Here is a 23,780-nt window from a genome sequence, read left to right on the forward strand (position 1 = left end):
CAAATTTGCAAGATTTGTAAATCAAATCAACGTGTTAGCCAGTGTGCTTTTGAAAATTGTTTAAACAAGTAGTCAGGTAACATGCATAGCATAAAATGTTAAAGGCAAGAGCTGTACAGTTCAGTGAGAAATTTGTTTGTATAGCACGCAAACAAAAGGAAAACTAAATAGATGTTCACACTATATTTTCAGTGCTGCACTTAAAAAAATTAACTGATACCCTTACAGATCTGCTTAGTAGTTTGATAACTAAATCTGAAATACTGCATAAAATAGAGAAGTATCTTACTTGTTTAGGTGCAAGTAGAGTTAAAATTAAGATTGAACTATGGTTAATTCATTGCTTTGGACTTAAATATTGTTCTGATCACTGTTTTTTTTAATAGTAGCAGCCCATGCTGCAAGGCCAGTTGATGAACTAAAATGCCTATGCATAGAAGTGTAAGTGGAAAGGAACAATGCAGATCTGTTGTTGTCAGTAGTACTGCTGTAAACCCAGACATTTACATAACTAATTTCCAATGTGAAGTGGTGTTCTCAGTTTAAAGACCTGCTGATATAAACCTCCTTCCTTGTAAAGAGGAGTTGCAACAATGGTAGGGCAATGGAGCAAGGACTTTTCCTGTGCTTGATTAATTTGCAGGTCCTTTCACCTTTTGATGCTCATTTCTGCTTAGCTTAAAAAGGAGATTTTTGTTATCTTCTCTTTTGGCTGACAGAAATCACTGTTATGAAATTTTATGACCTACTGACCTTTAGTATTGAAAAATTGGTTTGTTTACAACAACAATCACTATCTAAAAGAATAGTGTAAAACAGTTTGACATTTAGTACTTCTGTAATTACCTCGTGTCATGTGTCAGCACTGGATATCTGTAGTTTGGATCACTTATCTACTATCTGGTTTATATAAAGGCCTTCAGGGTCTTTATCAAAATGTGTATATGAACTTTTCACTCTGTGAACTAAAAACCTGGGTCAATTATATCTATTTTCTGTGACCTTAACTTTTCACATCCACTCTGCCAGAGAGTTGTTATAGATTGTATTACTTGCCTGCAGTATCAACTGGAGAATGATTCCTAGCTTCATTAATGTTGTCAGAGGTGTGGCTGATACATAAACTAAGTATCTTCTTGACAAATGGCATTACCTCCCTCAAATTCATTCTGCTTCACTGTTGTTAATCTTCTTATCTGTTCAGTTAATCAATAGCTGTCTTTCAAAAGAGTATACCAATAATACATATTGGAAGTGGGTTTCTGAAAGTAGTGTGGTTTGGGCAGTAGGCAAGAATTTGTTTTCTAATCCTGTCATCATCTACTTGGGTGACAACTCAGCAAAAATTGTGCCTCCGTTTTGACACAGGAACAGGCAATTAGGTGGCAACAAGTTATCCCCATACAGACCTCCTGTAATATTTCGGCAGGTGTCCTTGAACTTCAGCCCCCTCTATCTAATAGATAAGAGTTTTAGTTTAGTGCTCAGAGGATGAACTGGACGGCTGTCTCTCAGCCAACAATCCTGAACTGCCTACATGGCTTTTTGCCCACATACAACTAATCAGTTTTAAAATAATAATATCTCAAACACCAGTGCTTAATATAAATTAAGCCTGGCAGCAGTTTTTTTATGCTTACTGTTTAATGACATGATCCTACTATGAGCTTTGCCATGGTAGTAAAGGAGACCATCACTGCAGAACCAGTTGCAAGATCAGGGCCTCAACATTTTAAATGCAGTTAAAATAATTGAGTAGAAATGTATTAAGCCAAAGATAATTGCACAAGAAGTAATCTTAATTGATATTAACTGGAGATAAAATGCTTGTTCTGTTTTACAGCATTTTCAGAACTTCAGTGTTCTCAATATGTGTCAAATAGTCTCAATGTTCTTAAGGACCTATATGTATATTTTACAGTTAAATATGTAAATTGTATGAAAACCCAGTAAATGTAACTGTCATTGCAAAAAAAAGGGGATTATTTTCAGACTCACAAAACAATAAAACAAACCTCACAGAAATTAATTCAATGGAGCATGATACAACTTCACAGCATATGGGAATAAATTTACAATGTATAATTTTCATGCCAGAATTCTTGAGTTATCAGATAATGTATTTCCTTTCAATGATTATTCTGCAAGCCATATTTAGGCCTTTCTTACAATAGAAGCTTCACTGTGTATTTCAATACAGAGTGCTCTTGTGTGTTGTTCACCCATCTACAAAATAGTTTTCCTATTTAGGTTGGGGAAGTTAGAATAAGGAAAAGAATTTGCTTCATTCATGTGTTTGGCAAAAATATTCTGAGTCATTGAAGTCTGAAGAGAAGGAAAGTAGCAACAGTAAATATTTGCCTGGAATAAATATAGCGAGAGTAAATATTTGCCTAGAACTTAAGATTTATGATAATTGAACAACTTGTTATTTGTGTTAGCTGAAAATATTCTTAAACCAATATTATAATATGAATTATTATGCACTGAGTAGATTTATAAGAGCATGCCTGTGTTTCTACTACTTAAAATCAGAGGTTGGTCTTACAGATGGAGATCTGATTTTAATTTATTCTACAAAATCTACACCACTTCTCTCAGTGGAAAAGGGATTTAAAGAAGTAAATAAACACAAGAATAAAGCCCACTGTGCTACGAAAGATAGCAAAGACCTCAGGCAAGGAGTTGCAGTCCCAGGAGTAGTAGTTGAGAGAAGAGGCTGACCTAGGCTCAGAAAAAGTAGCTGCAGGTTGGGAGTTCAACAAGCATCTAAGAAAAAGGGAAGAAAAAGAAGACGAGCCCAAGCCTGCTTATAAAGGGAAGGTGACATACTGAAGTGATGATCTGGAAACAGAGGTATCAGGGAGCAGAGCGGGGTTGGTGAGATACCAGTGGGCCAGCTGCAAGAGGTCTAGTCATGGGTGCCAGCAGAGCAGAAAGAATTGGGACTACCAAAGCCAGCTTGCAGTTGCCATTACAGAAGAAATAATAACCCATTTGATCCAGATTTTATCAGGTCAGTCTTTTGCTCTAGCCACAGCATTTTTGATCTGATCTTGAATGACAGAACAGCATTCACTGTTGTGGCTAACCACAGTCTTACTGTAAATGGTTCTCCAACCCTGACTTCCATTTATTATGCACTGCAGAGTTTCTATTTACGAAACATGCAGCTCAGACCTGGCCAGTGCAAAGCGAAATACAGAGACTAGAACCTCTACCTAACAGAAAATTAAGTTAAATTTCCACAATTGAAATGAATGAAACATTTAAGAGTTAAGTGAGAATAGCTTATTTTCTGCATAGGTGATAGAATTTCTAACCTGTGCAATCCAAAGAAAGGATTGCATAAGGGGAGGGTAGATCAGAATGCCACCAGATCTTTGCACCCACTTAACTTCTAACCATATTAAAACTATGCCATTCTATGCTATTTCTGCAGTGTCTTAAATCCAAACATTCCTGAACTTTAGAAGTGGTGTGGCTAAAAATTCAGAGCTGATCTTACCAATAGACCCATTGTGCCAAGGTCTTAAAACCTGATTGGACTCCTATAGTCTCTAGATTTCTACACAGCAGCAGGAAACTATCACACATACCTATTTGCATGATTTGCTCTAAACATTTGGGCCAGTGTCACAGATGGGAGGTAGCCTGTTTACTCTCGTGTATCCATTAGTGAGAAACAAGAACATTTGTCAATGTCTGTATGGCGATTCATTCACCAAGCAGCAGAACTAAAGAATTTCCAGTGATCTCCCCCTGCCCAGCTGACGTGTGCTTTGTGCTTGTCTCTTATGCCGTAGTGGTATAGCCAATACATACAATATATGCTATTCACAATTCCTGCATCTGCCTCCTTTTCCCCATCCACTGCAGTCTCAGACCCCCCTGCTTTTCCCAACAACCTGCCACCCTTTCTTTCCCCTCTCCTGTCCAGTTCTTCCCCATGTTTGTAGCACTCATGGCCACCATGCCACCACTGCCTTCCATAGGCTATACCCCCTTTGTTAGATCTTTCAGCTTGGCACAAAACAACATCTCCAACTGGTCTAGATTTACAGATTTCACCAAGAAAAGTGATTAGGGCCTGAAGCTATCCCCCCACGTCCCTCAGTTCTGGTACTAAGACACCAATCATTCCTTGTGTCCACCTGCAGGTTTGTACAGCATTTGCAGGAATTACATATTTTTGATAATTTCTTTTCCGAGAAAACAAATTGGAAGATTAGATTTAGCTTGATCAGTAGATTAAAAATTTTAAAAGGTTAGACTGACACATAGACATAAGCATCATTTTCTTAAGAAACCAAATTAAAACTATTAACATATAAATTTAGCAGTTTCCTTTAATTGCTGTGCTGTTGACTTTTGGTGGAATAAATTGTAGATGTGAAGGAAGAATCTGGATTGTTTCTGCTTAGTGCCAGAATACAAAATTAAGTTTTACAAACTCTTGTGATCTTACTGACTTTATTTCTGTATGTGTTTATTAAATAACAAACAGACTATATGGCTTCATACAACTGTAAAAAGTGGAAGCCCGTCTTGTAAGATTGGGAAAATATTTTGCAATTATTATCTATGGGAACACGACTGAGAAAAACCTTTACTGGTCTATTTTATAGCAGTAAATTTTAAGTTGGTGTAGCTAAAAATGTAAAAGTATGTCTAAAATTTTATTTTACATGCTTTACACAAAGAAATTGTTGTATCAACTTAAAGCATACAGCAAGGAGTTACTGATCTATTGCACATAGTTTGATCTAAACTCTATCTTACAGAGTCAGATATTACATTTGTGAATCATATATGTGCTGCAGGGAGTTTCTCTCCTTGGTGAAGGAGAAATTCGTCATGAAGAGGAAGAAAAAACAGACAATGATTTCTGCTCCAAATATTATATCACGGAAACATAGAATAAGTTGTAGGGAAACTTGATGACTTACTTTTGTTTGTTGAACACTTGAAGTCTGAGTTACAGATCAGACATTGCAAGTGAGCTGTAGCGATGCTAAAGCTAGGATGTTAACATTGGAGGGGCGGAGGAAGGGAGGCAGAACTAAGATTGAGAGTAATCTGTTCTGGAATCTATAGCTAGTAGAGCTATTGTGTAATTTATCCGAAGTCAAATGAAAAAATACAGATTTTTCTGAATTACAGTCCATCGTGGCTACTACATTTTCCATTTTCCTGAAAAAAATGAGACCCATAGAACATGAAAGCAATCTAGAGTAGGAGAAAACAAAAGGGGGGCTTGTGTTGATTCTTATAAAACAGTTCCTGGTATAGTATTTTTTGCCAAGAAAGTCTGATACCATGTGAGTAGTGGAAATGGATTCTGCAGCATTTTCTTTTACTTGGGCATTTTGTCCCATAACATCTGCCCAAACCCACGTCTGAAGCACCTCATCTAGTATGTGCACACGTTATTGCAGCAGCTTTGTAACTTTGCTGTGGCATAGGGGTACCTGCTTTCTGATTAGCTTTGTATTTTACCTCGTTTCTGCTCCTAGGAGTGTGTGATATTTTGGAGGGGTTCCCCCTTGTTTATCACTTTTTCGCTAGGAATGCTGGATTTCTGGGAGCACGTTGGCCCACCTGCAATGGAATAGGCAGATGGTCGGTCCTGTAGCCTGGCAGTTATAGGATTTACTCTTAGAGGGGCACTTGGGATAGTGTAGTGACACTGAGCCGTGCCTCTGGCACATAAACTACAAAGTTCAGATGGCCTGTTGTAGTCAGCATTTCCTTTTCTCTAGCTCTAGGTTGCTCCTAACATCGTTTTCAGAGGTCTGTGCTCTTGGGATGCCCTCGTCTCAGGAGCTGGGCATTGCCTTTTGCAAGCACCCCACTCTCTCAGGTAACTGTATGGAAAGAGGAGAAATACAGTATCAGTGCCCTGAATCACTCATGCAGTGCATAGTTACTAATTATTTGGCACCACAGCAACTATATTGAAGGTGTCGGAGTGGACCCTAGCTATCAATTTCAGCATTTGTTAATGTTACAAAGTGGCCAGATGGTTATTTTCTGTATCAGTGGTTAAACAAAGATTTACTAAACTGAGGAATTTTTTTTAAACAAAGCACTCCTAACACAGATACTGGAGCAGGCTAACCATTGCAGAACATCTCCATTTGTCAGTAAGCTTTCGCAACCACCAAAATATCCCTGCCTATTGTTTGTGGAGATATTGTGAAAGCAGACAGTCAGTGTTGCATGAGCCAGAAAAAGAACCAGCTATTAAATTGATTTCCAGTTTTACCTTAACAATAGAGTTATTTTATCCCATTTTTCCCAAATTCTAATCAATTTTAAAGAGGGAGGAATGGAGTCCTTAAAGCTTAATGGGAGGAATTTTTATAGTTTTTCATACCTACCTCTTTGCAATAGCAGGGCTCTGCTCATGTAGTTAAAGAAACATTGTAAATTCTGAGAGGCATTTTTCAAATACAGAAAGATGCCTTTGTTGTCATCATTCTCATCATCTTCATCCCCATTTTGCTCGAATATAATGATGTGGTAAATGGTGAGATGTAGTTGCATAACTCTGAAAGTTGGCGTGTATTCCTTCAAAAGGAACAAGAAAGAATAATTCATCTGAACAAAATATTCAGACTTTACAATGCCATATTTTGTTACAGAAGCAAATTTTCTCTCTCTCTCTCTCTCTCCCCCCCCCCCCCCCCCCTCCCCGTAGACTATAATCAGAAGGTATTTCAGTTTAGAGGATTGTTAGACAGGACCAGTATTTTTCAGGAGATGTCCATTCTCATTGGCACAACAGTAATGAGCATTTAAATAATTAGCTGGTTTGTGAGTGCTCAGAGTCCAAAGAAAGGGAGAAGCAAAAAGCTAAACTCAAGATTAGAATAGTTGACAAAATCTTTTTTCCCTTTTTAGGTACATGGAGAATTTTGCTTCATTTAGGTTATTCAGAGCGGAACTGAAATGCAGTTCCTTAGATGTCTCTGGGTTTTTAACCTTTTCTTACAAACTTTCTTTTCTTCTCATTTTTGAGGGCAAATTTTTTAGAAGTACGTGTCTTGGACACTGAGTATTTAGTGCTCATTTGAAAGCTTCCTTCTGTTTTTTTGAGAGTTCCCTCCCTGTCTCTGACACTCAATGAAAATATAACGACTTGAAAGTCTTCTCTGATCTGTCTGTTTGGAAGGCACACAGCAGCATTAAAATGTTGTGGATAGCTTTATATTCAATAGGAGGACACAACTAAAATGGCCCATGGAGCCTACATACAAGAGCTTTGGAGTAATTTTGGGAATTTACGTTAGATTATTTGTTGTGCCAAAGTCTACTAGTCTTACCTTGTCTTCTGGGCAGATGTGCCTTCTCTCCAGCTGAACAGATCATCAGCCAATCAAAGTTTTGTGTTGATTTTTTTTTTTTTTTAATCAAATCGTGTTAGGATTTTGAGAAGTTCACTCAATTTGATGACTTCCTATTAGTGAGAGATTCTAATCTAGGATCTATGGGCCTTGGGGAATGTAAGTTTTGTTTCGCTTGCTAAAGTAAGAAAGTAAAAAAAAGAGAAAACAAATAAGAAAAGTATAATGTACAATCTCCTTTTACTGTAGTCCACATGGAAAATGAAGGGCTGCCCTCATCCATATTTATACCAAAAATGGTTCCCATATTCAACAGACTACCATGCTACTAATCTCCTTGCATTTTTTTTCCAAACCTCATTCTCGCCTAAGATGAAAGTATATTCCATTTACTAGACATGTGTTGTGAGCTTTTATTTTTTCCCTTTTTTTTGATAGAACTATGGGATTTAGTAAGTCAGCCAGACTTTTTGTACATTTGGGGATCAGTGTAAAGAAAATGCTATTTCCACTTGGTGCTATTTCAGTGGATTAGGCAGTGCATCAAAACATACATATTAGCTCGAGTGATAATACCTTAAGGTCTCATAGCTCTGCTGGGACTATGATAGTTTCCTTGATGCCACCTGAGATTCTTGCACATATTTTTCATCATAGCACTTTTGACATAAATATCTGATACTCTATGTGATAGGAATTCTGCAATCATCTTGTAATTGATTCATTATCTAGATGGCAGTAATGGAGAGGAAATGAAGGGGCCTCTTCAAAAAAGAAAAAAGTTCAAGTACAGTACCATACCAACAGTGGTTCTTAAGGGTGCTGTATTTGTGTAAACTCCCAAGTCCAGCTTTCAGTGTATTCTTGGGTTTAGCAAAATAAGTGAAAATAGTTGGTCTGATGGCCCACTTATAACTACAGCACTGCAGGGAATTACCCAGGGAAGTCTGTTGGTCACTGTGTCTCAGAAGATTCCCAGTGTTCCTTTGAAACACAAGACATTCTCCAGTGGGAATATTCAGATGGATTATTCAAAAAACACAGCAAACAGTTTATAACTCCAGTCAATGTACATAATACTTCAGCTCATAGTTTTTACATGCTTCACATCTGTTGTTTTGCCAGTTTGAGTGAATGTAAGTGCTCTTCTTTATTTAGAAAGACAACATTTTTTATGTTTAGCACTATAACTAATGTCTGCAAATATCACGTGTTCAAAACTGTTTCTTGACTATATTGACACTTCCCAGTGTACAGCGTTTAAAAAATTTGGCCTGAAAGACAAATTCTCCTATGTAGGCCAGATTTTTAAGTAGTGGCTTCACTTTTGCATGTGTCAAGGTAATAACCATACAGTAAAAATAGATTATAATGTGTATATAAGAAGCACAAAGTTATTTACTTCAGTGAGAGCAACCGTAAATTTAAACAAATGTTGATTTGTCTCTGTATACGATGTATATATAGACATATATACACTTCTTATCCTATTCTTTCCCATGCGTTATTCATTTCATTGCGGTTAAAAACTACAACTTACATATTCAAAATATCATCAGTGCTAGGTTCTTCTAGCACTTAGTTTCCAAAATACTTGCTGTTTCACTGGTGATAGAGGGTAACTAATTTGCTCATGCAGTTTCTTTCCTTCTTTTGATAGTGCTAAAGGCTCCCTCTGCCACCAGATGTCTTTCTGCCTGACTGAGATGTTCTTGTGGTCTTTGAAGACTAACTTACATATCAGAGGTGAGCTGTTACCTGTTACTAAAAGAAAACAGCAAAGCTTGTTGATGAATATTAAACCAATAACAAAATTCTAAATACCCAAATGAAGTGGGTTTTATACTCAGGAGAAAGAAAATTAGGCAGCAATACGATGTTTGAACACAGTCAGCTTCTTTGCTGATCTCATCATAGAACTGGAGCATCCTTTCAAGAAAAAAATGTTAAGATTATGTTTAATTGGATGCATTTTCCTTTTTAGGAAGCTATGTCCTACTTAACTGTAAGCTTCAGTTTAATGACTAGTTTGGGTGAATGAAGATCTATAGTCAAGTGATTTGCAGAGGCATTGTGATTTGTACTTAGCATGAAAATAAAAAATTATTGCATGTTCTGGGTGTTTTGCATGATTACTTGATATTTTATACTTACAAGGATATATTTATCTCATTAACTGATTGTTCCAGGAGACACAGGACTAATTACTAGCCATGTAGAAATAACCTTCATTCATCTTGCCTTGTTATTGGTAAAATACAATACCAAAAAACCCCACTGGTTTATAAGTCAACCATATCAAAATATTATTTATGGCACTTTATGCCAATTCTAATGTACAATACTTTTGCTGAAATATTATTTTGAATATTATTGTCAATTCAATTGAATATGAATGAATATTCAATTGAATGTTATTATTCAAATATTGGCTCAATATGTCTTGGCATCCCATCTTTGTGTGAGAACTGTTCTGTAACAGCAATAATATAAAAAAAAAAGCAGCTATATTTCATAGAAAAGTCTGATGGTTTAAGTAAACACATAGCTGTGATTTATTGTAACTGAAGGTGTACTGTGGCCTACTGTGCCTATTTTCCGCTGTTGACTTTCTTGCTTCCTCTCTGTCCATTTATTCATTGCCTACAAGCCTCATTCTAAAATTCTGAGGCAGAAGGGAGGACTGCTGTCTTGTTTTAAAAGCTGCCTGCCATTGCAGTGCCTTCTAACATTCCTCCATGTAAGGAATTTCTCCCCATGATATATCCCTGTCTAAGTTTAGAAGGAAGTGTGGTGTCAAACTAATTATTTTAAAACAATGCAACTTAAAGCCATACTTGCATCTTCTTGGTGGAGCTTGCTGTGGCACACCTAAGTATTTACCAGTCAGCCACATCAGGAACTGGCTGGTGTGCCTGGCAGTCCCAAGGTACCTGAAACATCTGAATTTCTTTGCCATGGGAACCAGGTAGATGATAATATCTATGGATTAAGAATATCGGATCCTTTGAAAGGGCAGCTTTATAAGTTCACGAATCTTTAAAAATCCTGTTGTCTTTAGCTCAGCTATGTCAGTCATCAGAAAACATTTTAAGTTATTCTAAGGTACGCTTTTCACCATGATCCTTACCTTCCCTTGTGAAAGAACACAAAAGATGCTGGTTAGGAAGGCGGTAAAAATACTTCTGCATGTTGGCAGCTGGAAGGGAATTGAAGTGTATGTGCAGGAAATGACAGCTTCAAATAAATGTAAGGACCCATCACATTCTTCTTCAGCCCCTTGCTTGCTGGTTCTTGAAAGTCCTACTTGTATTCAGACTATATGCTGTAGTTTTTCTACTGTCACCTATATTTTAACACCTAACGCTGTGCTCCAGCTAGCAAAAATTGAGATGCTGAACTTGGCTTGCTAAGTTGTGTTTTGCTTCCAGTGTCACATCCATAATTAAATGTATTTACATTCAATTGTACAGATGAAGATATTGGCATCCACCAGTACTATGACAAGAAAGAACCAGGTAAAGTATAAGTAACTGTAACTAAAACTACCAAAACTTCCAAATGTTCAATCTTTTACACCGACTGCTTGCTCTGAAAAATGCAACTTTGAATTTCTTGTTAATATATGTATTTCTATAGAGTAAGGAAGCACAGAAAGAGAGGCTCTCAAGTTACGTCAGAATATTTTAAAATGTTTTATTGCACAGAAGAAAAAAACTTGGACAAGTATTTACATAAAACCAGCCTTTGTGTCCTTGGAAGCCTCGGTGGGATTTTGTGCTCTAAATCCGTGCATTTTGTGCTCTAAATCCGTGCCTTTTCTGTTACATTCCGTACACTCTCTCACCTGACACCGTGGTGAGGGCCCGGCCGCCGCGGGGGCGGGGTGCGCCCAGCAGGGGGCGTCGGGCGCGCGCGGGAACGCCAGCCCCTGCCTCCGGCCCCCCTCCTCCCTCCTCCCTCCCTCCCTCCCCGGCATCCGAAATGGCCATTTCAGAGTGAGCCATCGATTTTCTTTATCTGATTAATCCCGTTAATCCTAGAAGTTTCACGACGGGCCGAAAGGTCTGTCCGGCTCGCGTTACTTCCCCTCTGCGGCCGGGTTGGAGCGGAGGCTGGCGCGGGCATCCTGAGGGCTCCGCCGCCGCCATGGCCCTGCTGACAGACCGGCTCCGCCGCTCTCCTGGACTCGGTTGCAGCTCAACTTCACTATCTGATGAGGCTGGAGGCTCAGTAACGCCGGCCCACCTGTTGGGCTACATAAGCCTTTCTTTCACTGCAAATTTAAGATACCTGCCTCACGAGGTGAAAACACCGGGGTTGTCTTAATTTTTTGCAGGTTTCTGTGTTTTATCAAACTGTGCGAATCTTCTCTCTAATATTAACATTTGCTGACAGCAGCCGTAAGGATTATCATTCATCTTTTCATCCTTTCTTTCCTGTAGCATCACAGATGAAGCATGGTTACTTAGAAGAACAGCAAAAGCTAGCAGAATGTAAGGACATTTTCTGAGTTTCTTGTTACTGTAAAACCAAATGATTAATTTGGATTGGTGATGCCCCTGTAAGAACATTGGAATAACCTCAGACTGCTTCCAATGTAACTTTCTGCACATACCATCTAAGACAGACAGTCACAGAACTACACAGCACAAAACAATTGAAAAGTTGTAATTACTCCTTCTTGGTTTTTTGTGCGTCGCTGAGCAATGTAGTATGTATTGCTTCTCAAATCCATTGTCAAGAGGAATCGCAAAAATAATCACAATCCAGATTTTTCGTTATGAAATATACTCAGCAGATGAACAATAAACATTTCCCCAATCGGCTCTTGAATTGAAATGCCAACTGCCTCAAAACTGAAAATTATAACTAAAATACTTTCAGCCAAAATCAAATTCCTGGTTAATAATCAGCTGCCTTCATAGAACACTTCTGGCTTTGAAACATTTATGCTGTTCCTGCATTATCTGGTTAAAGGCGGTTTCAGTTTATGCTATCACACAGCAGTGCTGTGACAGCTGAAGATTTTTATATTTGTGCAACTTTAGCTCAAGTTTTACAACTCCTGCATAGTTATTATTGCTCAGAGCGTTCATTAATGTTCAGACATTATTACATGACCACTCTGAAAAATCTAATTGCTTTTTAGATGACTTCACAAAGTAGTAAGTATGCTGTAAGAATCGCCTTAACATTTTATCTTATAATGAAAATCCACATGGAATTGTGCGTGCGTTTGAAGGCAAAATGTGTTCTGGAAGGGTAAGTTATTTGCAACACCGTAAGGTGTGTTTGGAGCAGGTTGAAGCCGACGGGGGGTGGATGTAAAGGTGCACACAGCCATGTGGTAAATCCATACCCGCTGTGGAGGGTTGTGTGTCAGTCAGAATCAATACAGCTCTGTAAAGGTGGGGAGGTGAGAAGGGGTTATAAGTAGGGAGGAGCATAACGGATTTACATCCCTTGTGCTCTGTGTAGCATTATCTTACAGGCGCTGCCCGTATGAAAAGAGAAGCAGGCCCAGATAAACCCCATTACACAGAAGCCCCAACTGTTATCTGTTATACGTGTGACATGCAAAAGGAACACAAGCTACTGCACCTTGTTGCTGTAAATACAGGGGTGGCCGAGGCACAAAGCACTGTATGGCACATTTCTGAAAGAGCAGCGCTGGGTAACTTTATTCACAGCTGCTGATTTGTATATATAGTTTGGTATCTGTACAGGCAATTTCCCATTTTGCATATGTGGCTAAATATTCCAGTATTTATGAAGGCACCCATTGAAAATGTGATCTTACATGCCTAATTAATATTATCATAACAGTTCCACCAACACTGGCTTCAGTCCAATAAAATACAAAGAGAAGTTGTATGTTGGTGTGCTCTTTTGTTGATATATGAAATCCTTCATTTTTTCACTCTATAGCACTTCTATTGTAAGCTCCTTTTTGCAGGGAGGTTTAAACACAACTGTTAAGTCATTTGGTCTGGAAGCTGGCATACAAACTGACAGCTTGGAGCTCAAAAGTTTTCATCAGGTTTCCTTTAAATAGGCTAGATTTTAAAAAGACAATGTGTTCCAGTTTCTCATGGTCTTTATTGTATACTTATGAACAGAAAACTGCTCACTTTTAAACGATGAAACTTCACAAGTTATTAGAGCCTGATTCTCAGCCATGAAACAAGCCAATTACTAGCAGATCCAGAGGACGCTTTGCCTCCTGGTTTCAGGATTAATGTATTAGGCCAGAATTTTCACAATAGTTTGCTGAACATTAATAAATTTGTTAATGGACTGTAGCAGTCATGCACTTTCATGCATTTTCTTGTTAGCTTGACTTGGCAGATTCTTCAGACCAAGTTTTCAAGAATAAATCCTATAAATAAGTATACTCCATAAGTTCTGGTGTTCACAATTACCTGTTGTTAGTACCTGTGTATATGCATATATTCATGCATATATATATGTTGCAGACATGCTAGAGCTCGCTTTTTGAAATTAGGCAATGAAATGCTAGTACAAAAGAATAGTATCTGTTTAGGATTTGATAACTTGAGTCTGAGTTAACATACCGAATGTGAGATGCTTTCTCATTGCAAGTGCTTAGCAGCTGGGTTAAGATATTACATCCTGAGAGCTTTGTACACAATTGCCATGGTGAAGTCATGGTCAGTGTGGATATGTCATGCTAACTGTTCCTATGACAGAGCCTTTCAAAAGGATATCATTTGACACTACAAACCAATAGAAACCGTAGCCATTTCCTTACAATTATTGGTAAGTTTTATGTTTAAGGTAACTCCTAGAAATCTTAGTTTTGTGATTCCATAGAAAAGGAAGCTCAACTCGAAGAATGTATTTTTTTATTATGTATAAATGTATGTTTGTATACACACACGTATATATACACACACGTATATATATACAGTTGCCTATATATACACATTTCTCTATCTTCTTTTTTTTTTTTACTTCTATTTGTCAGCTCGAGATTGTCCTTGGATACTGAAAAACAAGCGACCAGACAAACTGAGAGATACACTCAAGGAGGTAGAGGTATGTTTCAGAAAGTTTCAAGTACGGCAACATATAATCCGGTTTTCAAAACTCTTTCAACAGCTTTAATTTTCATAAAGATCCAACTCTCCCAGTGATGATAAATGTGCTTTTGTCTGGCAGGCTGTTCTAAAACAGCTGCATCTTTGTGTGGCATGCTTCATCTATAAACTTGAAAATCAGAAGTATGTTAACCGATAGTGACAATGTGTGCTGCCAACTTCACTCTCTGTTTTCTGTTGTCCTTTAGGACTTAATGCAAAACAGTCACTGTACACTGAGCAAATGGAAGAACAAACATATCTGTCAGGTAAAATGTTTTGACAAGCTCTTGCAATGTTCAGTCAGTGGAGCCGAACAGCCGTTCAGTGATTGATGCAATAGTGTTAAAATGTTAACTAACACAGAAAATCATTGGGTTTTTAAAATTTATTTATCATATTACCCAGATTGTGTTTATTTAAATTTCTAACCTGAAATAGATGCTACAAAAGTATGGTTTTTATCAACAAGAAAAATTACATTAAAGGGCCCTGATTCTGTGAGATTATTATTATTATTTGGGGAAACTGAAAGCATCCTGTACCTCAAAATAGCAGGCTAAGGGAGCAGTTAAAATATATGGACAGGTCTGGAAAGTATGTTATATTACATTTTTCTATCTTAATTATTTACATGTCTGTTGCAAATCTTTTTACTTTGTGCTTGTGTAATATGGGAGGGAAGCCATAACTCTAAACCAGCTAGATAATTAATTGAGTTGCTAGATAATTAATTGAGTTATGGAATAATAGATATTGTGACGTGGCACACATGTAGCTATGTTTTCGTCTATATAAGTTCCCCGTATTGTATACAAGAAACATCTTTTCACATCCTCATTAACAAAGAACAGTGGGGTAGGTGAGAAATCTGAATGACATGGCTCTAGCTCCTTAATTGTGAGCTTGTTCTGAAAAACATATGTAATTTTTTATAAGTTTCTGCAGTCTTCATTGTTCATGAGAAATGTGCATCGTATTTGAAGCTGCTCTGGCATGGGGAGTACTTGTAAATATTACTGTTTCTAAAAAGAAATATTGTGTTCTAACTTTTACGCTTCTTCAGATTCATAATTTTTTTCTTCTAATTCAAGTAGTTCCAAATGTGTGTCAGCAGGATGAATATTAAATATTCAAACATCATACAGCTGCAATTCCAGAAATGTCTCTAAGAATAGCAAAATTTTTAAATAACTGACATGCCAAATAATATATAGTCTTTTTGTATCAGTAATAAAGATATTATTGTCTAAGCTACATTTGCCTATCAGATTTTATCGCTCGTAAATGTATATCATTCACATACAGATTACATAGTATATATCAGTGAATTATAATCTTCTAGAACTGTTTAAATATTAATTGTATGTTGATTTAGAGGACTCTTTTTTTTCTGTTATTATTGTTCTGATTAGGAGAGGAATTTGGTTAAGGAATACTGAGTCAATTAGACGTGAGCGTACTCATCTGCCTCCCAATTTGCTGTCTCTTCATTTGCTTTCCCTGTCCATTCTCCCTCTGTCATTTTCCTTCCCCTCCCATCTATCTGCATCCACCCGCATTCCTTACCTATACATACTTTGCAACAGTGAACTTCTTGCCAAAAGTTGATCATCCTGTCTTTGTAATATAACACCTTCGGTTGGCTATCAGTTCTTATAAAACTTTCACTTAGCATCTTCTAAGTAGTTTCATGGCTTACATAAACAAAAAGGAGTCCAACACAGTTTTACTTATTTCTTGTACAATATGGGAAAGAATAGAGATGGATGTTTTTATCTTAGTATATTATGTCTGGTTCTATACTTGATTGAATCATGTAAAGGGATAGCTTGATAAATTGAGTATTTTTTTAGGGTTTTTTAGATGGCTTGTACAGGCAGAGTATGAGTGATAGGATAGCTTATAACATAGCCAGAGTTAAAGTTATAGATAAAAATCATAGTCATTTCTCTGTCCTTAAGTTTCTCAATCACAAAACAAAATGGTTTTTTATATAATAATGCCTGATAATTGAAGTCTCCAACAGGATTTAGAATGTTGTGCCAAAACAATTGTGCTCTTCCATTTTCTGTCTTCCTGAAAATACAAGCTCTCCAACAAATGAAAATAAAACAGAGAAAAATGAATAAATTGGGAGAGTCTAGAACAGAAAAGCCATCTCCTGTCTTTTTTTTTTTATGTCAAACAGTTTGTTTTTCTTCTGCTTATGTGTCTTTGAGCATTTTGCAGGAATATCTGGACTCTCCCTTTTTGAAACAAAGGTTCTGAAGCTTCTGGAAAAGATGTACATTTATTTTTCAGTTCTAAGTGGGAGACTAATTAACTGTTTCAGCAGAAAGTGCTTATCACATAATGGTGCAATCTGTGTCATAGCTCTCCTGTATTCACATGTTATTTTGGATTCATACTAGAGCAGCTGCTAGTGGAAAAAGAAAAGTCCATGCTTGCATTAACTTTCAAGTGTAATAGAAAGCAACGTGTCAGACAAACAGCATGGAGAGCATATAGTGAATTACCCTGACTGTCATAATTTTCAGTGATTCGGGCGAAATCTGAGTATATGGTTTAATTATAGTATCTTTTTTTTAGCTCTTTGTTTTTTAGTAGCAATACAATGTCAAAAAAAATCATTTATAGATGTGAAAATACTTAACTCAACATCCATCACATTTTTCAGTAAATGTTCTGTGTATTTGAATCTGCCATATCTTTAGCTGAACCAGGAAGTGTTCCCTTTGTGTTGTAATAACAATGTGCTATCCAAAAACTCAATGGCTGTTGTACCTTTAGCAAGACAAAACAAATGGAAAAAAGTCTGAAAGGTGATACAATGATAACAAGACTATAATTTTAAAAAGTAGTATGATTTCCCTCCAATTTTGTGAAAATTAAGCATAGGACTGCTGCTAGTGTGCCTTCCAGAACCTAAATATCACTATTCCTAATCACTCACTGCTTCCTCCAGTACTTCCAGCTTCTAACTAGCCCACAGGCAAAAATTGGGGGCTGTAAATTTAAACGTGCATCTGCTAAAAATATGGGTGCTGTCATGTTAACCATTTGTGTGCAAATGACCAATTACACTTCATGCATATGCCTCAATGAAAAGTCTAGTTAGTTTGCATGCAGATTATCTTGTCCATTGTATGAATATATTTCTCAAAATTGTCTCTTCTATATGAGTTTGCCTAGAACTACTATAATGCTGGCCCAGCTTTCTACTTAATATTTCATTTTATGCATCAAAATTTCTCCTATTACTTTTTTTTTATACAATCAGTGCATTAGAAGTTTCGTATTTACTTCCTTGTTCATTGCCAAAAAAGGAATCTGTTGACCTTTATTTTTGCAGTCCTAAGTATACATTCTAGTACTGCTTAGAGCTTATGAAATAGATGATGTGCCAGTTCCTGTAAACATAACCTAGACCGTACAGGGATTTTTGTCAAGGAGCTTGCTCTCCTATTTAAAAGAGCTTAGTTGAGCCCTAAAGGACTGAGGTCTTTTCTTTAGCTCTGTTCCTACTTGTTCCAATAGGATCTGAATTCACACCAGTGCTGTATGGTACTTCTGAACCCCAACTTTGATGACCTGTGATGAGTTGCTGAAATAATCCTGTAATCTCCAGTTAGCTGATGTCAAAGGAAAATAAATAGACCATTAAAGAAGGACGACGGAAAAAAAGACAAGAAGTCTTTACAATAAGATGTCACTGTATTGTTTATAACTAAATAAACAGTTTAGTCCTCGGCTTTCCCTGCCGAGGAGTAATAACCTAAGGAATTAATTTTTTCAATATTGTTGAGTTTACTCAATTCAGCTCTGGCTGCCTCCCTTCCTCTTGGTCTCCTTCTCTAATTCTTTGGAATGCTTTTAAGTTTTGCCACAAAATCATGAAATCAATCCTATGAAATTATGCCATTGGTTCAGGTTTGGTTTTACAATATGAGGTAGTAAAAATTAATGAGATCTAGCCAAAAAATTTGATTTCCAACTTTTTTTAGTTTTACATATGCATTACCATGTAGAATTAAACACATGCCAACACTGAGTTATTTTATTCTATAAAAGCCAAGCACTAGCTGTGAATCCTGTCTGTTACCTGCTAATGAAAAAGATTTATATATTGTTTGCTAAATTACTTTGATTTGATTTAATTTGATTTGTGTTGCAATTTACATATGTCTATGAATGGTTTTTATGTTACCATCATTGACATACTTAGAACTGGATTCTGAATTGAGATACCCAGCAATATTTGCTGACATGACTTGTTTTATCAGCTACAATGCCTATAAGCAAACTGATTTAGCAAGATATGTGATGACATACAGTAGCACATCTGATACCAAAATAAAGACATTCTGGCTAGAATACATGAGAAGCTAGTACCCATCATCAGTTACTGAGAGGAACTCTGCCCTCATATTAAATTCTTTTAGTTGCTTTTGATCACAACCATTAATGTGTTGTGTGGTTTTAGAGATTTGGAGCTAGAACTGCAAATACATTGATTATTGTGAAACAGTAACGTGTAACAACAATAACTTCATCTGTAATAAGGCATGCAACAGAGTAATTACGGTAGGGTGGCTAAGAAAGTAATCTGGAATGAAGAGGTGGGGAAAAACCCTGGGAACCTGCTTGAACATGAAATGCTTTGCAATTCTCTTCTCCTTTTGCATATTCCTTTGTCAGTTGGGCTCTGTAAGGGAAAACAGTTTGCAGCAATATTTTTTACAGGCATATTTTCATCTCTTCCAATTTTAATCAGATAGAAGCAAATCCTGGCTTTGCTCTGCAGGTATCTTTTTAGGTGGAAGGACTGATAAGCAGCTAAGCTGCATGAATGGGGAGTCAAGGGCTAAGGCTTCAGAGGATAAAGGAATCCACTTAAGTACATGCTTAAGTTCTACTAAAGTCCATAAGTCATGAGCATGTACTTAAGTCGTTTGCTTAATGAAAAGTAACTCAAATACATACTGGAGCGCTTTGCTGTTGGGTAAGGGCTAAGTCTTCTCTTGAGTATCCTCTGCTCCTTCTTATGTCTGTCTTGCTCACCCGAGAACCATTTTTGGCACACAAAGTACATAATTCCTTCTATCAAAGTCTTCACATCCAACTCTCAGTAAACCAGAAATTAAGTGGTCCTTCCTTTCCAGTATGTAGAATGACCAGCTGCCCAAAAATTTTACTCAGACTACGTTCAAGTACAAAGGCTATGCCTATTCTGCCAATAGGTATGAAGTCATGCTTTCATATTTTGTTTAGGAGTACCTTGAGACTGATAAAGCTATAGAGATGACTTTCTTGATTCTTATTTTTCACATCACAGTACTTCAGTCTGAAAAATTTGTGATGTGTTTCACTATTGTGAATTTCTTTCCCTAATTTAATATCTGTTAGATGGAATGACTTCATGCCTTGTGTAAATAATGCCTCTTACATTGGCTTTTATTCCTTAGCAATGATGGGCAATTCCCTTGAGCAGTACTTTTTGGAGTTGGATCACTGTGTATCTGTGTCCAAGCCAAGTTTGCAGTCTCCCCCATTTGCTTTATATTCATTTGTGCTTATGATAGGACTGCTCCCATCCACCAAAATGTGAGCCTAAGCAAGCTTATGTATAACAGCACCTGAATCTTACTGTCATGTAAGTCTTTGCATAGAGTACACAGTGAGTAAGGAATTGAAATAGTGAAGTTTCAATTCGAGCACATAAATATTTTCTGTTTTACAGAATATTTTTGATGAAAGATAATATAGAATTGTAGAATCATAGAATCATTTAGGTTGGAAAAGACCCTTAAATCATCGAGTCCGACGTCTAACCTAACACTGCCAAGTCCACCACTAAACCATGTCCCTGTGTGCCACATCTACACATCTTTTAAATACCTCCAGGGATGGTGACTCAGCCATTTCCCTGCTTTATTTAAATACCTACTTGTATTTCATGGTAACTTTTAACAATTATTTTTAAAAAAGCCCCCCTTCTAATCCAAAGGATTTTTAAAGGGAGGTGGAAGAAATACTGACCTTATGTGGCCATATAGTGTGTAAGGTCTCTGATTTACTTTTTAAGTTTAGAGTCTAAAGTTCCTAGAGGGAAGGACTTAAACCTGTGGAGCACAGGTATATTACCAACCATGGTAAGTTACTATAGCAAAAATTTGTTAAATTAAAGTTTAAGTTTTGCCCAAATATCTCAAATTTATGTGGAGAATGATGGGAAAGAATGTTTTACTGTAAAAGTAAAGAAGGAGGGAGTGCAACGGAAGAAACAATAAAAGCCATGGAAATTATATTAGTTTTACCTACTTTCTGTCGTTCTGACATGCCATACTGATAGCATAAAGAGACATCTATGCAATATTGAAAATACATAGCATTGGTTTAATGACTAGTTTCATAGATGTAAAGCAAACCACACCCATTAGCACAGTATTTTATATTTATATAAATGTCTTGGAGTAGTTTTCATAGATTTCTATTCTAGCTCTGTAACAGCTGTGATTTACGTCATTATCAGGAAATGAACATATAGGCATAAAGTGAATTTACACCCTGAAACACTGACGAGCTAAAGAATCCTAACTTTATTTGTTGCTCTCAAGCCAAGAGTTTGAACGCATGTCTCTGTACGACATCGTGGATGGAACATATTAGATGTCATTAGAATGGCAAGCACGTGGCCTCATCCCGTAACACAGTCATTCAAGATCACTGACCATCTACAGATCAAAACACGTCTTTTCCTGTGTTTTGCCTCTCCTCTTTACCTGGATGAGTTGGATGGATCTCTACTCTGTTAGGTAAACCTAGAGGCTACAAACAGACTTCTGATTCATGCAGGTTTTTCTCCCACATTAACTCTAGCTTGCTCCTCTCACTCCCTGCAGTGAAAGGAAGCATGGGAACAACGTGCCATTACAGTAACATTTTCTGCGGGAAGAACATAGCTCCCAAGCAAGGGTGTAGTAGAAGACACAAGTTGGAGAGTTTGTTTATATTACTGCACCAGCTCTCTTGTTGGCACATAATCCTGAAGGATTTGGGATGTTTTACTCTTCTCTGGAAGGCTGATACTCATTCAGTAATTTAGAACTGACCTTTCTAGAGTATTTATGTAATTTTGCTTGATCGTTGCTAGCATGACAGTTTGTCAACTTCTGGGTTTCAACCCTCAATTTTTCAATGAGGTTCTTCGGACAGTTATAGCTAACTGTAGTCAAACCTTTCTGGACTTAATATTATCAAGTTGGAAATAAATTGGGATTTTATCTAATCTAACTTCAACATAAGGATAAATTGAAGTTTTGAAAGATTGTAATAAAAGCTGCATGAATGTAGCTGTGTCTAACATTTTTACTAGGACAAAACCTCAAAGGATATCTGTCATGGCTGGGAATATTGAAACATTGACTATATATTTATCAAATGAATGCATGATTAGACTTTGGCAGGATGGGAGATGATCGTTTGTTCTTAAAAAATTCATTTCACATCACAGGCATTTTTTGTTTCTAATCCAGACATCATTAGAATTTATTTTCAACCCACTGTGAATTGACAGGAAGATAGATTGGAAAAATGTTGGTTAAAGGTATTAGTCAGGGCAAGAAGGTAATTTATTTAAATATGCTTGCCCTGTTCTTTGCTACAGAGAACACAGAGCTATAGTAATATAGCAAAATACGTATAACTGAGAGTTGTCATAGCTAAATTATTGGAAGCAGAACATTGCACAGGAGACAAGCTCAATTAGATCACCACATTCCTGTCCCCAGTACTTTTTATTTATTATACAATCCAGTACATCTCACTGCAAGAAAGTTCGCCTGGTGTTTATGTACCAGTGTGATGTTCTAAAAAGTATATTGCAACCATGTTTGTCTCACAGCCCTAGCATAAAACCAACAGGGATTTTTCTGCCAAATTCTACTGCAAGAGCAAGTATTTCTCTAGTAGTAAGTTTTTTAAAAGCACAGAGATTTATTTAAAAATATGCTGTTAGGTAGAAGTAAGAGCTGGAGTCCCAGATTCTGGCCTTTAGTGAGCCCTCTATGCTTTCCTGCAGTGGTCTTTCCACTGAGGACTCCTTGGGCAGAAAAGATTGTTCAGCAAGTTTAGGGCTGAACAAATAATGATTTTTTTTTTTATTTTTTTTTTTTTTTTACTAATTAGAGGGAGATGAACCTAGCTGCCAGAATGAGTCCTTCAGAACTTCTGCCATGTGGCATGAATGAAAACTGGACTGAAACTTCTTTAACTTATACACTGAGGTCATCTAGTTCAACAGGTTGCAGGATGAGAGGTGGCACTGTAAGATGAATTAAAATACACTTGTGTTTTCAGTACTGCTTAAGAAGATGAAAGTCACAGTAGTGATTTTTTTCACTGTTCTTCCATCAAGGTTCCTGTAGAACCCAAGTTTGGTAATGAGTTAAACAGTTAATATGGTCAGAAAATTTTTTTATAAACCTCTGACTTTATCTTTTACCATGTTTCTAAGAAAACAGTATTTTTCTAGTAAAGCTCTTCATATACTTCTGCTACTGGAGTAACTTGGCAAAGTGAGGTCAACTCACAATGGAGCAGGGAATTTTACGGCTTTTATTTTCTGTATTTCTTTGGTGTACTAGTTGCATTTGGAAAATGACTAAGTTTAATGGTTTAATTATGCAAAAAGAAATGGTTTTCATAACTCCTCCCATTGAGCATTCACTCTCTCATACAAGATACAGATCAGAGGAGCTGGTAAGTACTGTGACTTAGTCTTCAAGATTATATGTATCATTTATTTGAGATTAATTAGGCAGAAATATTCAGTTAATGCTGAAATAAGCCTCTGACTATTCTGTCCAATGGTTTAAATTTCTTCTTTCTAAGAGAGACAGCTATAACCTTATGCCAAGGAGTATATGGATTTGTTAGGAGCCCACAGCTATCACTGTGGTAGGGCACCATTGTTTAAGTTGAACAATATATGAATGATCAGAAATAACCAGGATAGCAAAAAGGTGCTGGTTTTAATCTGTGATAATAATGTAAAATTACATGAAGCCCAACTTTATGCAGTTATTTTATACAGAAAAAATCAGGTCCATGGATGTTGAAGTGATCAGCATCATCCCTTTACTCATTCAGGACAGAATTTAGATTTTAACAAACGAATTCAGGACATTTCTGCCACATTTGGGGACTTAGCATGCGTCTGCTTCAAGTGTTCAGCAATTGTAATTCTTGTACCCGTATAATTCAGTGTTGTATTACATCTCTCTTTTATTGAAAAAGCTTTCAAAGTCATTATAAGACATCTTCA

At 36.9% G+C, this 23,780-nt stretch overlaps 1 protein-coding gene across 1 annotated transcript in view; it reads left to right on the forward strand.

Annotated features, from left to right (window-relative positions):
- WDPCP (WD repeat containing planar cell polarity effector) overlaps nt 1–23,780 on the forward strand; it is a 157,303-nt gene that overhangs the window by 42,992 nt on the left and 90,531 nt on the right. Inside the window, exons 3-7 of the mRNA XM_074820585.1 lie at nt 9,010–9,095; nt 10,823–10,867; nt 11,795–11,845; nt 14,341–14,411; nt 14,662–14,721. Of these exons, the coding sequence (XP_074676686.1) occupies nt 9,010–9,095; nt 10,823–10,867; nt 11,795–11,845; nt 14,341–14,411; nt 14,662–14,721 (313 nt within the window). The remainder of the gene's footprint in view (nt 1–9,009; nt 9,096–10,822; nt 10,868–11,794; nt 11,846–14,340; nt 14,412–14,661; nt 14,722–23,780) is intronic.

This window comes from Strix aluco, chromosome 3, assembly GCF_031877795.1.
Source record: "Strix aluco isolate bStrAlu1 chromosome 3, bStrAlu1.hap1, whole genome shotgun sequence".
NCBI lineage: Eukaryota > Metazoa > Chordata > Aves > Strigiformes > Strigidae > Strix > Strix aluco.